This window comes from Podarcis filfolensis (genome assembly GCF_964270895.1).
Source record: "Podarcis filfolensis genome assembly, chromosome: 15".
Lineage (NCBI taxonomy): Eukaryota > Metazoa > Chordata > Lepidosauria > Squamata > Lacertidae > Podarcis > Podarcis filfolensis.
This window is the reverse complement of record NC_139618.1, coordinates 1,502,038-1,517,189: the sequence shown is the minus strand read 5'-3', so window position 1 is coordinate 1,517,189 and position 15,152 is coordinate 1,502,038. Positions and strand designations below refer to the sequence as shown.

Below are 15,152 nucleotides of genomic sequence, written 5' to 3'. Positions count from 1 at the left end.
CGGCCTTGAAGCCTCCGCAGCCGCCTCTGCCGCACTCATCTGGGTCACGGCGCTGCGCTCTCCTGATGGGGCCGTTATTAGTATTTCAATTTATTTACCCGTTTTGCCGGCACGCAAGTACCCATTCGGTAGTTCCATCTCATTATCGGCGCCATCAGGAGAGCAGCAGGAAAAGAGTTATATCCGAGAAAGAGGGTGGGGGGAGGGTGGGAGGGGGGAGAGAAGGCAGGGTTGGGCCGGGGAGTTTGCAGAGCGGGGGAGCTTGCAGGGAAGGACCGGATCCAGCATGTGAGATTAAAGCGGAACAGAAAGCCCTTGGGCGCCCTGGATTCAGCCTGCGGAAATTGAGCTGCAAATCCGGGTCTGCAAATTAGAGCTGCCGTGAAGGCATAAGAACATGCTGCTGGATCAGGCCATCTAGTCCGGCGTCCTGTTCTCACAGGGGCCAACCACATCCCCAAGGGGAAATCTGGAATCAGGATCCGTGCACAGGAGCCCCCTCCAGTCCTGTGGCTTTCCAGACACTGGCATTCAGAAGCATTCCTGTCTCCATCTGTTTTTGCAGAGCAGAGCCACAGTAGCTAGCAGGCCTTAAAAGCTCTCTCCTCCTCTATGAACTGGTCCAGTCCTTTTTTAAAGCAATCCCAGTTGGTGCCCATCGCTGCCCCAGTGGCAGGGAGTTCCACGGTCTAACTCAGCACAGCATGGAGAACTTTCAGTTATCTGTCCCGGGCTTCATTGGAAGCCCACGAGTTCTAGTTTAAGCATATAACAACAACAACAACAACAACAACAACAACAACAACAATTTATTATTTGTACCCCACCCACATGGCTGGGTTTCCCCAGCCACTCTGGGCAGCTTCCAACAAAGATTAAAAAAACATTAAAATGTCACACATTAAAAGCTTCCCTAAACAGGGCTGCCTTAAGATGTCTTCTGAATGTCAGGTAGTTGTTTATCTCTTTGACATCTGGTGGGAGGGCGTTCCACAGGGCAGGTGCCACCACCGAGAAGGCCCTCTGCCTGGTTCCCTGTAACTTGGCTTCTCGCAGTGAGGGAACCGCCAGAAGGCCCTTGGAGCTGGACCTCAGTTTCTGGGCAGAATGATGGGGGTGGAGACGCTCCTTCAGGTATGGACACATGGGCTGGTTTGAAAGGTTGGCAACCCTGAAGCAGGCGGCTTAGCAATGCCCACACTTCCTATCAGCCTTTTGCAAAACTGGGGCAGGGGAGCAGGTCTGTGGGTCCCTAAAGCCCACAACCAGAGCTGAGTCTGAACCAGGAAGGCTTTTGAATTCCAGAGGGTGGAGAGCCTTAGACCCACGTGCCAAATGTGGCTCTCGAGGTCTCTCCGTCTGGCCCTCGGGACTCTTTCCCCAGGCCACACCCCCTGTCTCAGGCCACACCCCCTTAACTTGACCCTAATTTGCACCCTGCTTGAGTGTTCTTGCCTGACTGGGAGTGTGCCTTAAATTCTGCCTCATTGCTTGCCTCAGTGAAGGGTGGATTGGGGCCAGATAAACTAGTCACCTGCAGAACGGTGAAGTTTACTTTTGCCTCCACCAGGAGGAAATGTGGCCCTTGGTCTGGAAAAGCTTCCCTGCTCCTCCCTGGAGCAGACCAATTTGCAAAGCGCGTGCTTTCTGAGCATGTGCAGAGTGCCTCAGCCTCCGCATCACAGACTGGATAGTTAGGAAATCAGGCTGACATAATCCACCACGGCAACTAAATGGAGAAGGTCTCTTATTGGGAGGGGTGTGCAGAATTTGACACATATGCTCTCGTGTACCTTAGGTTTGATTCCCGCATTTCAGGGGGTTGGGATGGATGACCTTTGGGGGTCCCTTCCAACTCTATGATTCCAGGATTCTATCCAGGGAGGGATGGGGTTTTCACCTAGAAGCTGGAGCTTTCCCCAGAAAGGCTTTCGACCAGGGATGAGGCAGGGCTGCGTCTCTCCAGATGTTCCTGAGCTCCATCGCCATCCCTGGCCATTGGGAGTCCAACCACATCTGGAGGGCAGCCTTTTTGACCCTGTGCCGTGTGCCTCGGTTTCCCCGGCAGGTGGGCAGAGGTGCTGGTGGGGTGCTGCGCCCGGAGAGGAAAGAAACGAGTATTTTGGAGCTGACAAATCAAATGGGGGTGGGGGGGAGTGTACGGTTAATGAGCCGAACGAGGCGGCATTGGAGTCTGGGACGCCGTGCTAATCCCCTATTAAAACCTTAAAAGGGATCCTGGTGCCTCTCCATATAAACTCATTAACTTTTATGGTGTAATAAATGGATTCTATTAAAACATAATTCCCTCCATGCTGGGGGCAAGTTAACCTCTTTAAGCGGTGGCGGAGGGCCCCCCCTCCCAACCGGGTGTCACGTGGCAAAGGCTGGCACCAATATGGGTGACGGCAGTGCCACAGCGCGGCTGGCACTAATCGAAGTTGCCCGTTTCCACCCACCTTTTAATTTTTCGGCTTTAAACCACCCTGCTGTCGCTCCTTTAGCTGCAATCTGGCGCCCGTAAATGTAGCAACAGGGGAGCTTCCACTGACTGGAGGGAGGAGGGAAATCGTAGAATTGTGGAACCAGAAGGGGAACCCCAAAGGTCATCCATCCCAACCCCCTGCGATGGAGGAGTCGCAGCTGGCAGGAGACCACCTGACCTCGGTTTATAAACCTCCGAGGAAGGAAAGCAAGTCGCTTGGCTGGTGAGTTTCAGGGTCTGTAAAGGTTTGGCTGTGATTGGGGGGAACTGAAGCCCCCACGCCCCAGATGTGACTGAACTGCCTCCCTGCCATCTTGTGGCAGGCTGTTCCACTGTTTAATATTGGAACGTAGGAAGCTGCTTTATACCCAGTGGACCCGTTTGTCTCTGGTGCCAGCCGGGCAAGCAACACGTCAGGAGGCGTCAAAGCAGGAGTGGTGGGGGCGTGGCCTGAAGAGAGGGGTGTGGCTAGGCAGGAGGTAGGGCTTGGAGAGAGTGCCGAGGGCCAGGCAGAGACACCCAAAGGGCCACACCCCTGAATGAGATGAACTTCAAAGGATAGCTGGACACAAAGGAGACCGGGACTCTTGCCAGGCCTGCTGCCAGCCCGCAGACCCGGCTCCATGGCCTCTGGGGGGCCCTTAATAATAATAATAATAATAAGACTAGAGTCGTCTCCCTCCCCAGGTGTGAGGGGTCCACGCACCGATCCAGATGGCATTGCACTGCCAATTAGAATGTAAAGCGAAACTTAACGCGAGGCGGATTAATTACGACTGCGGCTGCCCCTTTGAAGAGGCAATTAAGCCTCTTCAGAGCTGGCTGCGGTTTACGAGGCTCCATCTTGTGGGGGCCGTGTGGGTGTCTCTTGGAAACGGGGTTGTCAGGTAGGAACGCTGGGCGGGAGGCAACTACGTTCTGCTCAGAGCCATGCCCATTCAAATGGATGGAGCGAAGTCCACCACGCCCATGAATTTCAACCGGTCTACTCTGAGTAGAGATAGGCGAACCTGCCCATTTTGGGTGCTTGTTTTCGGCTCTCTGCATCTGTTTGTGATACGTTGTTGTTTTTTTAATGTCCTCGTGAAAATTCGTCAGCATTTAGGCACAGATTTCTCCCAATAAGACACATTTTTGTAGCCAGTTTTGCCTGATCTACCTGCATCTGCAAAGCATGTTTCCCCTCATATTTACATTTCCCCAAATTTGATGCCATTTTGAGTGTTGCTTTCACTAATATGGGAATTTATATGAACCCTTAACTGTAGAATGTGCATTTCTGTACACTGCTCAGTTCTGGTTTGCAAACCTTTTCCAGAAGCTGAACGTGCTCCGTTTTGAGTTCCCTGCTTCCGATTTGAGTGCCACACTTCGGTTTTGAGTGTTACGCTGAGGCCTATCTGCTTTTGCTATTTATTTTGCGCTTTTGTTTTTGCGGCTCTTTTTCGTTTTGTTTTTGTGACTGTGTGGAACCCAGTTCAGCTACTGGTGGATTGATTGTGTGACTGCAGTACACTGTTTATTGCTTTTGTTTTATGGATCGATGGTCTCGTTAGATAGTAAAATTCACGTTAAAAATTGCTGTTTGAGGGGTTGCTTTTAAAAGTCTGGAACGGATTAATCCGTTTTGCATTACTTTTGATGGGAAAGCATGCCTTGGTTTTTGAATGCTTTGGTTTTGGAACGGACTTCCGAAACGGATGAAGTTTGAGAACCAAGGTACCACTGTACAAGGAAGGAGATGCTGGCACAACATCAGGAGGAACTTTCTGAGCTTTTTGACAAGGGAAAGGAGTCCCTTGGAAGATGATGTCCTCTACTTCATGGGAGGTTGGGTGGCCACCCGTCAGGGATTCTTTGCAGGGGGTTGGACTAGATGCCCCTTAGAGGTCCCTTCCAGTTCTACAGTTCTGTGATTCCATTATTCTTCAGGCCCGTCCTGGTACTCTTAAAAGCACAAGAGCAGGCTGGGTGCTTTTTTCCCGGACAGTCGACAACTCAGGACTTCGGCCAGGCTTCCTCAACAGGCTTCTGTAATGGCTTTAGGGGTTGCTTGTGCGTAAGTTACCGCCGCTCTGGGCTAGGTTGCCTGGTTAAACCGTTTCTGTCTGGACAGCCCTTCACTCCGTGGCTGTTCAGTCGCTAGCAGAATCCGTCAGTGGGCGTTTCTTGAACCTCTTCCAGCAAAGAAGTTCTTTGACGCCAAGTCGCCGCCTACTTTCCCTGCGTGGAAGTCTTCTGCGCAGGGTGGGTGTGGGCAGCGGAGGACCTGTGCTCTCCTCGCTGGTCTCCTGCGAAGAGTCCTGGAGCCTCCTCTCTGCTTCCCCCATTGGCCCCCTCTATCCCTGGTGTTGCGCTGATTTTCTTCCCCAACCGGAGACCTGCCTCTCTCCCTGCTTGGCCCCTCTCCAGCATCGCTGTGGAGCCTCGCCTCCTCCGCTAGTTCCGATGGCAGTTCCCTGACACCTCCAGATGTTTTGAGACTACAATTCCCATCAACCCTGACCACTGGTCCTGCTAGCTAGGGATCATGGGAGTTGTAGGCCAAAAACATCTGGAGGGCCGAGTCTGAGGAAGCCTGACTTAGGAGATCCATTTTGCGGTGAGTGAGTGACAGAGACAAAGCTTGAGATTTGCACCCTAAAATTATATTGTAATTATTGTTGTTGGTAATAGCAGCCCTAATAATAATGTTTAAAGCGCCTTTGCTATGCATGTTCTCCATAATGGAAGGGCATTGATCACCTTCATTGTACAGCTTTCGGCATTGCTGGAGACACCATTATCTCCCCCCAGCCTTTGATGGCTAAACTGTTTTGTTTTGTGCGAACCACCTCCTTGGCTGAATCTGTTCCATTTCAGAGGAGGGTTTTTGGGGGTGGGGGTGTTTTATAAGTATATTTTTTTTGTTTTGGTTTATCGTGGTAGATTCCATTGTCACAACCTGCCCTGGGCCATTATGGGGTCAGCCAGGTAAAAAAAACAAAAACTTTAAAATACATAATTTGCCAAGAAGAAAACTCCCTGGCCTTGAGGCATTTACAGCCCACACTTTGACACAGGAAGAACTGGAGGCTGCAGAGGGAAATGGAATCCTTGGATGGATGGATTTGTTGCATTTATTGTGGGAATGTTCAGGGATGCAGGAGAGGATATATTCTTTGGTTATACCCTTTCCAACTTGTGTTAACAAGTTCCACAATTTAGCAGAGTAACATTCCCCTTTTTGAACTCAGCGGATGCATTTGCTCAGGCTTGCTAAAGCCTCTATAATAACTCTTCTGGTATTTTCCCCTTATTCCCTCATAAAAGATAAAACACGACACAGTCCTCTATAAAAGTATAAAAAGAGTTTACTCACATTCTGTTCACAATCGGATCCCAGATCCCACATTAGCTTAGAAAAGTAACATACACCTGGAAACTATCTCATAAGGAGACAATCCCTCTGTCCTCTGTTGGCTGGAAGCCAAGAAAGCACCATAGGCTAAGCAGATGTTGCTTCTTCAATGCATGTAGTCAAAGGGAGAGAGATGGCTGCCCTGCCCTGCGCTTTTGTCATTACCTGCACAGGTGAGGCCACGCCCACCTCTAGTCACATGCAGAGGAAGTCTGTCCCAGCCCAGAAGGAAACAGGAAGTTTACCTGCTGGCTGGGCAAACATTCCTCCCCGTGTGAAAACATGTTCACTCTAGGAATGTTGTACTTGACTGCTCTTGTGTTTCACATCCCACCTCTTTCTCCAAGGAGCATGAGGTAGCATGCATGGTTCTGAACCTCGTTTAATCCCCACATCCACGCTGTGAGGTAGGTTAGACAAAGAAAGAGAGAATGACTACACACAACGTGGTTCATGGCCGAGTGAGGGATTTGAACCCTGGTCTCTCCCAGGTCCTAGCCTGACACTCTAACCACTAGACCACCCTGTCCGCAGTCGGAGGCAGCAATCCTTCCAAAGGCCAGCTGCTGGAAACCATGGGGAGGGGAGAGTGGCTCTTGTGCTCGGATCCTGATTGCTGGTTTCCCATTAAGGACATCCGGTCAGCCACTGTCAGAACAGGCTGATGGTGCAGCCATAAAACCGCTGGCACATTTGTGAAGCTAAGCAGGGTCCGTTGTGGTTTCAGCTTGGAGGAGGGACCGTTTGCTGAGATTCCAGGGGGTTGGACTAGATGACCCTGGGGTACCCTCCAACTTTCTCGATCTGCAACAGAAGGGGGGGGGGGTTCCGGTCGGGAGTGACAGTGCCACGCGGCTCTCCCCGGGCGCCTGCCCCATTCATCCGAACGAGGCCAGTCCGCCAGGGAGGCATTTTTGATGGCTCATTACGGGCTAATGAAAGCAGTCTAGCAATAAGCCTAACAGCTCCTAAATGCCGCCGCGTGCCTGGCTTAGCGGGGAGATAATGTGCGGGAGCCGAGGCAAAGCGCCCCACGGGGGGACCTGCCTCCTTAAACCGGTTGACGCCTGCAGCGTGCAGATAGCATTCTTGGCTCATGGCTTCTGCGCCCACCCCCTCCGCTTCTTTTAAAAACAAACCTAAACAATAATAATAATAAGTTTGACTTGGAAGAAGTGTGCCCCGGGGGCATGTGCAGAGTGCAAATGCCACCTGTCTCTCTTCGCTGGGATTCCTGCATTGTTGGACTAGATGACTCTAGAGAACCCTACGCTACAACTCCATCATTGTACAATCTAGACTTCTTCCCCTGCGTTCCCTCAGAAACCAACGTCATTTTCGGAATATGAGTCGGCTTGCCTTATAAGACTAGCAGGTGGCATCTTCCGTTCCCCCCGCCACTGCTGTCTTGCAAAAGGTGATCAGTGATGGCTTTCTTTTCACTGCTTTTGGGGGGAGCTTTTTCATCCAAGGGCCGCATTTGCTTCTGAATGACCTTTGGGGGGCCACATGCCGGGGTTGGGGGGAACCAGGGCCAAAAATGGTCAGAACAACCGTTTTCTTTCCAAACCGTCAGCTGGTTCTTGCACGTCCCTCCTTTCTCTCTGTCCTCTATCCCGGCAAAAACACATGCAAAGAGGTGGTGAAGAGGGTCCTTGCGAGGGCAGTGGCCTGGGGAGGGTCCCCAAGACCAGAGAGAGAGTCCTGGGGGGCTGCATCTGGGTCCTGGGCCTCAGGTTCTCGCCCCCAGCCAATTGCTGCAGTGGCACCCAGCTGTGGATTCCTCTTCTGCGGGGTGTTTAAGCTGCCCCTCTCTCTATCGGGGTCCCTGCTGTCATTTTTAATGACTTTCTCCTCCTTCGCTATTCATATTCCCTGGGAAGAAAGATGATTGAAGGGGCAGCATAAAAACCACCCGTACGACTTTCCCCAGCAAACTTTTGCTGATCGTTCCTGCTGCTTTTCAGAAAGAAATATTCTGCTGTCAGTTCTTTTTGTTCAGGCCCAGCTTTAAAAATCAGTGCGGTTTTTTAATTGCTGCTCTGCTGATCACAAAAAAGATAATTAGATGATTATTGGGTCCTGTCCCCCCCCCCCCCATTTTTTGCCTTTTTGCAGCCTCTGTCTTTTTTAGAGGGGAAGAGGCAAAGTTATAAATTTGCTCAGTGGTTTTTTTAAGAAAAAAATGTTTAGGGGTACTCTCATTTTACTAATCATATTGAAATACTGCACGTCAAAGAGGCCAAACCTAGATTCACAAAAGTGTTTAGGGGTATGTGTCCCCCCAGAAAAAAAGCACTGAATTTGCTTATAGATAAAAGAAGCACAAGAGGCCCCTCTGGGCAGGGAGTTCCAATCAGGTGCAAGAAAAGATCCACACAGATCCCATTGCAGTAATCCAGTCTTGAAGTAACCAAGAACCCTCTTGGTGGTGTCTTCTCCCAGGCAACTTTGGAACTCCCTGCCTAGAGAAGTCAGACTGGATCCCTCCTTGCTAGCAGGTGAAATTGGCTTTATTCCAAGTGGTCTTTGGAAACGGGCTGTTTTTTAAGGAAAGGGCTTTTATAGTGCTGTGCTGTTTCTACTACTTACCGTATTTTTTGCCCTATAGGACGCACTTTTTCCCCTCCAAAAATGAAGGGGAAATGTGTGTGCGTCCTATGGGGCGAATGTAGGCTTTCGCTGAAGCCTGGAGAGCGAGAGGGGTCGGTGGGCACCGACCCCTCTCGCTCTCCAGGCTTTGCGGACCTCTCCGCAAGCAGCAGGAGCGCTCCCGCTGCTTGCGGAGAGTTGCCAGCATGCCGAAGCCTGCGCGCGCTGAAATCAGCGCGCCCAGGCTTCGCGGACCTCTCAGCAAGCAGCGGGAGCCAGCGCTGGGCTCCCACGGCTTGCAGAGAGCTGCCTGTTTGGGGGCTGGGGTTGGGGGAAGCTCAGGCCTCCCCCACCCCAGCCCCGTGCCTGGGGGGGGAAAATAATTTCCCCCCCTTTATTTCCCCCCAAAAAACTAGGTGCGCCTTATGGGACGGTGCGTCCTGTAGGGCGAAAAATACGGTAATTCGTTCTGGAGGTCTGTTCTTAACCAGAAACCGTTCTGAACCTGAGGTACCACTTTAGCTAATGGGGCCTCCCGCTGCTGCGTGATTTCTGTTCTCATCATGAAGCAATTTCTTAACCCGAGGTACTATTTCTGGGTTAGTGGAGTCTGTAACCTGAAGTGTCTGTAACCCGAGGTACTACTGTATCTGTATTTCAATTGATTTGATTTTCATTTTGTTTTGATTTTATTACACACTTTAACTATTCTCCTTTATAGTTTTGTATCTTACCTGTTTGGGGGAAAGGCAGGATATAAATAAACAGAAAGAATAACAATAATAATGGCCAGGCTTTCCCAGGTCAGCGATGGCTGTAGCTTTTGCACCAATTGCAGCGGGTAACCTTCATCGGCGATCTTCCTCTCTCTCTCTCGCACCCAGGAATCTCCGCCGCGGAGCCCGACAGGCCGGGGGTCTCTGAGGCTGAAGGGGAGCCCACGGTGCCCCCCACCCCCGATGAGCCAGAGCGCGAGGCCCACTTTGTCACCACGGCACCCACCCTGAAGCTCCTCAACCATCACCCTCTCCTGGATGACTTTCTCCACGAGCCCCTCCTCAAGAAAGATTACCTGCGGCAGATTCCCTTCCTGGCTGCCGGCCTCGTGGGTCCGGGGCCTGTCCTTCCGGATGCTGACCTCGGTCCGGCCCCCACAAGCAACCTGGCCGACCAAGATGGCCGCCCTGCTCTCTCCCACGCCGCCACTGGGCCGCCCACCACGCCGCCCATGACCACGGCGTCCCCCACGACCCTGGCAGGTGGGAAGGCTGAAGGGAAGGACGTGGAGAGGACCCCCGAGATGGCCAAGCCGGCCTTCACCACAGACCTCCTGACCACAGCCATGGGGCGGCTGGTGCCGTGGGCCAAATCCGGTCCGCTCTCTGGCCGCACACAGCCGCCGGTCACCCCTGTGCTGGGTTTCCAGACCGGTCTCGGTGCCTCGGGCCCAGCCACCACCGACGCGTTTTCCAGTGGCACCCCGGGCACGGCAGCTGCCCCCACCGCACGACCGGAAGTGACTACTCCCAGGCGGGTATCCGGTGAGGATGAGGAGACGGCCACCACGACCATCAAGACCACCACTGTCATCACATCCATTCTGGGTGCAGGTGGGTGACACAGGTGGGGTGAAGCAGTGGAGGAGAGGAATCGAAGACGCCAAGGGTCACGGACTGGTTGGTCCCAGAGGAATGGTGGGAGTTAATAGCTGGGAAACCCCAAGGGAAGACCCTAAAAGTGGCCCTATTTTTCAGGGACGTCCTTGATTTAGAGATTAGGTTCAGTCGTGGTCGACTCTGGGGTTGTGGCGCTCATCTCACTTTCCTGGCTGAGGGAGCCAGTGTACAGCTTCCGGGTCATGTAGTTTGCATGACTAAGCCGCTTCTGGCGAACCAGAGCAGCGCACGGAAATGCCATTTACCTTCCCGCCGGAGTGGTACCTATTTATCTACTTGCACTTTGATGTGCTTTCGAACTGCTAGGTTGGCAGGAGCAGGGACCGAGCAACGGGAGCTCACCCCGTCGCAGGGATTCGAACCGCCGACCTTCTGATCAGCAAGTCCTAGGCTATGTGGTTTAACCCACAGCACTACCTGCGTCCCGGAGTCAGGCGTAGGCAGCAACTAATCAATAACTCACCCAAGGCCAGTGAATTCTTTATTCAAGGAAGCAAACCACAGCTCAGGCCTAGTGGTCTCAGCAACTCTTTCTGGGAGATCTCGCCAAAATGAAGTAGTCGCAAGGCCCACAAGGACTCCTCTTTTCCAGGGTCTTCCCCACATAGTCTGCACACAAGCACCCTCTGCTCTGGCCATTTCATTTCTCTGCAAGTTCTCGGAGACCAGGGAGGGAGCTGGTTGTAGCAGAAGACAGAGGATCCCTGGATTCTTCAGCAGCCGGCCTCCACTCTGCCTATTGACCCAACCTCCTCTCCAGCCTCTGATTCTGCACTGCTCTCTGCCCCAGCCTCTTCCTGCTCACCAAACCCTGTCACCTCTCCTGCTGCCGACATCTCCTCCTCCCAGTCTTCTCCCTCTGACCACTCATTGTCATCCCACCACCGCTCCCCTGGCTCTGAGCCATCATCATCATTTATTATTTCTATCCCGCCCATCTGGCTGGGTTTCCCCAGCCACTCTGGGCGTCTTCCATCAAAAGATTAAAAATACATTAAAGCATCAGTCATTAAAGCCTTCCCTAAACAGGGCTGCCTTCAGATGTCTTCTAAAAGTCAGGTAGTTGTTTATTTCCTTGCCATCTGAGGGGAGGGTGTTCCACAGGGCGGGCGCCACCACCGAGAAGGCCCTCTGCCTGGTTCCCTCTAACCTCACTTCTCGCTTTGAGGGAACCCCCAGAAGGCCTTTGGAGCTGAACGATGGGGATGGAGACGCTGCTTCAGGTATACTGGACCAAGGCCGTTTAAGAGATAAGTCCAGAATCAGAGGCAGAAGTTGAAGCAGGAGGAAGGCCAAGGGGCAAGGATGGGTCAGGCTTGTGAAGAGGCACGAGTGTCTCCCCCTCCTGCTGCGACAAACTCCTCTCCCCTTTGGTTTCCCAGAATCAGAAGAGGCATGAAAAGGGGTGGAGGAGGGTTTGGCTTCATGCAGACCCCGTCTCCGATTTGAAGAAGAGTTGCTGTGCTCATTAGGCCTGGCACTCCTGAGCAGATCCTGTTTCTTCTAATAAAGAGTTAACTTCCCTTGCTCCGTGTGATTTATTGCTGGCTCGCTCCTAACAATCAGGGTCACAACAGCCTTGTGAAGTAGGTTGGGGCAGAAGAAAATGAGGGAGGAAGGGAGGGGCCAGCCACTGAGCTTCATAACCAAGCAGAGATTCGAACTCTGGTCTCCCAGGTCCAGATGTTGTCAGACACCCTCCCCAACTCCCAGGAAGCAGCGTGGCCAATCGGGAGAGGTGATGGGGCTGCAAATGTTCCCCCATCCTTGACCTGAAATATCCCCAGCAAATGCTTTGGCTCAGTCGGAGAGGCCAGGTTGCTCAGATCTACGGAGTTGCCAGGCGTTAGATCTGAGCTGTCGGGAGCTGAGCTCCCTAAATTCTAAAAGTTGCTTGGCTTTGACCCAGCCATCCCAGGTCTCCGGAAGAATGCCGTTTTAATTGTCAGGGAAACCGTTTAGGGAACAACAATGGAATTAATTATGGATTGGAGTGTAGGAAATAGCCGGAAGGCAGGGCTTGGGTTTTTCTGTTTTCTTTCTGTAATGAAAGGAGCAGCGAGAGATTGACGTTCAAAGGGGCCTGTCCTGCTTGGAGCTGGGCCAGGAAGGTTCCAGGGCCTGAGGGGAAAATGCAAATGGGATTCTGCACACACGCCCCAAAACACACACACACACACACACACACACACACACAACTTATTACAGAAAAGTTATCCTGCACAACTCTGGTTGAAATGAGATTGGAAAATCGGGATCACAGGGCGCACCTCAGTGGTTAGAGCATCTATTTTGCAGAAGATCTCCGTTCCCCTGTCTGACACCCTGGGGAACCTCTGCTGCCAGTCAGTTCAGACAACTGAACCAGATGGAACAATGGTCTGATCTACCGGTAGTTTATGGCTTCCTGTTCTCCTCATGTGCAGCCCTTAGTAATTCAGAAGCCTGAGGACTGGAATCTTGTTTTTACCTTTAGATGGAGGAGCCTGAACTGATTGGTAGAGCGGCCCCTTCACGTGCAGAAGGTCCCAGCTTCAGTCTCCACTGAAATCTCCACGCAGGGCTGGGGTAAGACCCCTCTGCCTTGAAACGCTGGAGATAGCTGCTGCCGGTCAGTGTGGACAATACTGATCTCAGTGGGCCAGTGGCCTGACTTAAGGCAGATTATGCAACCCCCTAGAAGCATATCCAGTTAAAATGATCAGGTGATGGGAAAGAGACCCTCCTCTCTCCCTGAGACCCTGGAGAGCTGCTGCCAGTCGGTGTGGGCAATGCTGAGCTCGATAACTCAGCGGACAGACTCAGTATAAAGCAGGTGCCTGTTTATTTGGAGGAGGAGGGCACCATTTTGCCCCCCTCTCAGATGATCAAGAGGATGGAGCAACTGCCGTATGGAAAAAAGCTTGCGACATGGGCCAACGATAAAACCAAATGCTGGAAGATTGAGTCCTTCATGTAGCAAAGAGTTAGACTGTGGAACTCCCAGCCACAGGAGTGGTTGGTCGCCAACCTAGATAGCTTCAAAAGAGGATGAGACGAGTTTCTGGAGGAGGAGAGGTCTGTGAAGGGCTACTAGCCATGATGCTTCTGAATACCCATTGCTAGAAACCACAGGAGGGGAGAGTTTCTCTCACACTCAGGTCCTGCCTGAGGGCAACTGGTTGGCACTGGCCGGATCCAGCAGGCTCTTCTGAAGGTCTTCTGCCCCCATCTAGGGCAGGAGAAGGCTTTTGAGGCTGGCTGTGATGGGGAGATGAGAGCTTAGAAGTGCTCTCTCCTTTGTCTAATATTTTGCCCTCTTTGTGCATAGGTCCTTGCAGCTGGAACCTCACTGGCCCCAAAGGCTCGCTGGCCTCTCCCCTCCCCTCTGGCATCCCGTACGAAGGGGGGACCCTCGACTGCACCTACACCATCTCTGTGTACCCTGGTTACGGCGTTGAGATCCGGGTGAGTCATTGAACCCAGCCTGGTAGGTGTCATGGCCTGGTGGGATGCAGCCAGGGAACCCCCAAGGGGAGAAGGCTCAGGGCCAGGAAAGAGAAGGTGGGAGGAAGATGAGTGGTCAGAGGGAGAAGAGGGAGCGGACTGGGAAGAAGAGGTGTTGGAAGCTGAAGAGGCAACAGGGTTTGGTGAGCAGGAAGAACAGGGGAGAAAACAGTGCAGAATCAGAGGCAGAAGCAGAGGCTGGAGGGGAGGGAAGCCAAGAGGCAGAGGGGAGGCTGGGTGCTGGAGAAACTAGGGGGTCTCCCCCTCCTACAGTGACAAGCTCCCCTTTTCGCTGGTCTCCCAGGACCAGTAGAGGTGTGAAGAGGGAGGAACAGAGAGTGGCATGTAGGCATAGTCTCAGACTATGGGAAGGACCCGGGGGAACAAAAGACTTCATGAACTGTGGGAAGACGGGGATCTTCAGCCCCCCAAACTGCCTCCTCCGGGCGGGATTTGCTGGGATGAGTTGTTACTCCTGTTTCTTTGAATGAAGTTAACTTCAGTGATGCCGTGTGAATTACACCCGTTCCTGGCTGAAACTTTGGTCTGCAAAGACCCCTTTAAGAGAAACTGGTCCTCAAGACCCAGGACAAAATTCTGGATGGATTTGGAGGGTGTGTCTGAATACTTTTAGATTCTCCAGCAACGATGGGGGACATTTTGTAGCCTGAGGGCTGCGTTCCTTGAGCCCCAGATTTTTGTCCTTTATCATCCGTAAGAGAGCCTCGGCCCCTTTTCTGGGGTGGGGGCAGGTAAGACGAAGGAGGCAGGCAGACAGAGGAGCCCCTCTTCTCGCCTGCAGGGTTAAGCGAGGGGAGGGGCGACGACACGGGACCCCGGCTGCATTTTAATGCCACGTTACAAATACAGACATCTTGTCTCAGGGATGCAGCCAGCCGTGCCAGCCCCAAAAGGCAACAGCAGCAAATGTCAAATCGATAGACGTGGCATTTGGCCGACATTTCGACAATACCTGCTTTCTCCCTCCGCGCCGCGTCCCCTGGGGCTTCATTAGGCCCAGGCGGAAGGAGGCTTGGCGGGCGGACGTGCCGGCGGAGGGCCCTGCGGCCGTGATACTGCCTCCAGCCCGGACTGGGGGGCTCTCCCCAGTGTAGCATTAGCTGGTGGGGAGGGCAGGGGGGTGTTGCAAGCATCTTCAGCGAGGTGTAAAAAAGACTCCTGAAATTCCCAGGGGGGGGGAGAGATTTCTGTGAAATTGGGACTCTGTGAGATTTCGTCTTTTTTTCTCTTTTTCTTCCCTGGCAGCTAAATTAACAACTCCCTGAAATGCTGCCCTTACACCTCCTTGAGCCATTCTGGGGAACGGAACATCCCCAATGTAGGCATTATATTCTTGCAGTGTAGGCAGCGAAATCCGCACCCAGGACCTGGGCCTGGCGAGAGAGGGACCCATGTGGTGGGTTGGGGTTTTTTAAGAGCAAAAGCAGTGATATCCAGGGACAGGCGAATTGGTCAATTTCAGTTTATTGGGTTCTCCGCCCCCGATAGATAG

The 15,152-nt window shown here is 52.6% G+C and overlaps 1 protein-coding gene across 8 annotated transcripts in view; it reads left to right on the top strand.

Annotated features, from left to right (window-relative positions):
* Positions 1-15,152, top strand: part of SEZ6 (seizure related 6 homolog) — a 110,804-nt gene that overhangs the window by 64,253 nt on the left and 31,399 nt on the right. For all 8 annotated transcript variants that reach the window (XR_014541907.1, XR_014541908.1, XR_014541909.1 and 5 more), the window contains exons 2-3: positions 9,362-10,087; positions 13,464-13,600. Coding sequence is in view for 2 of the 8 variants with exons in the window: in XM_083587552.1 (XP_083443678.1) it covers positions 9,362-10,087; positions 13,464-13,600 (863 nt within the window). In the remaining 6 variants the exon portion in view is untranslated. The remainder of the gene's footprint in view (positions 1-9,361; positions 10,088-13,463; positions 13,601-15,152) is intronic.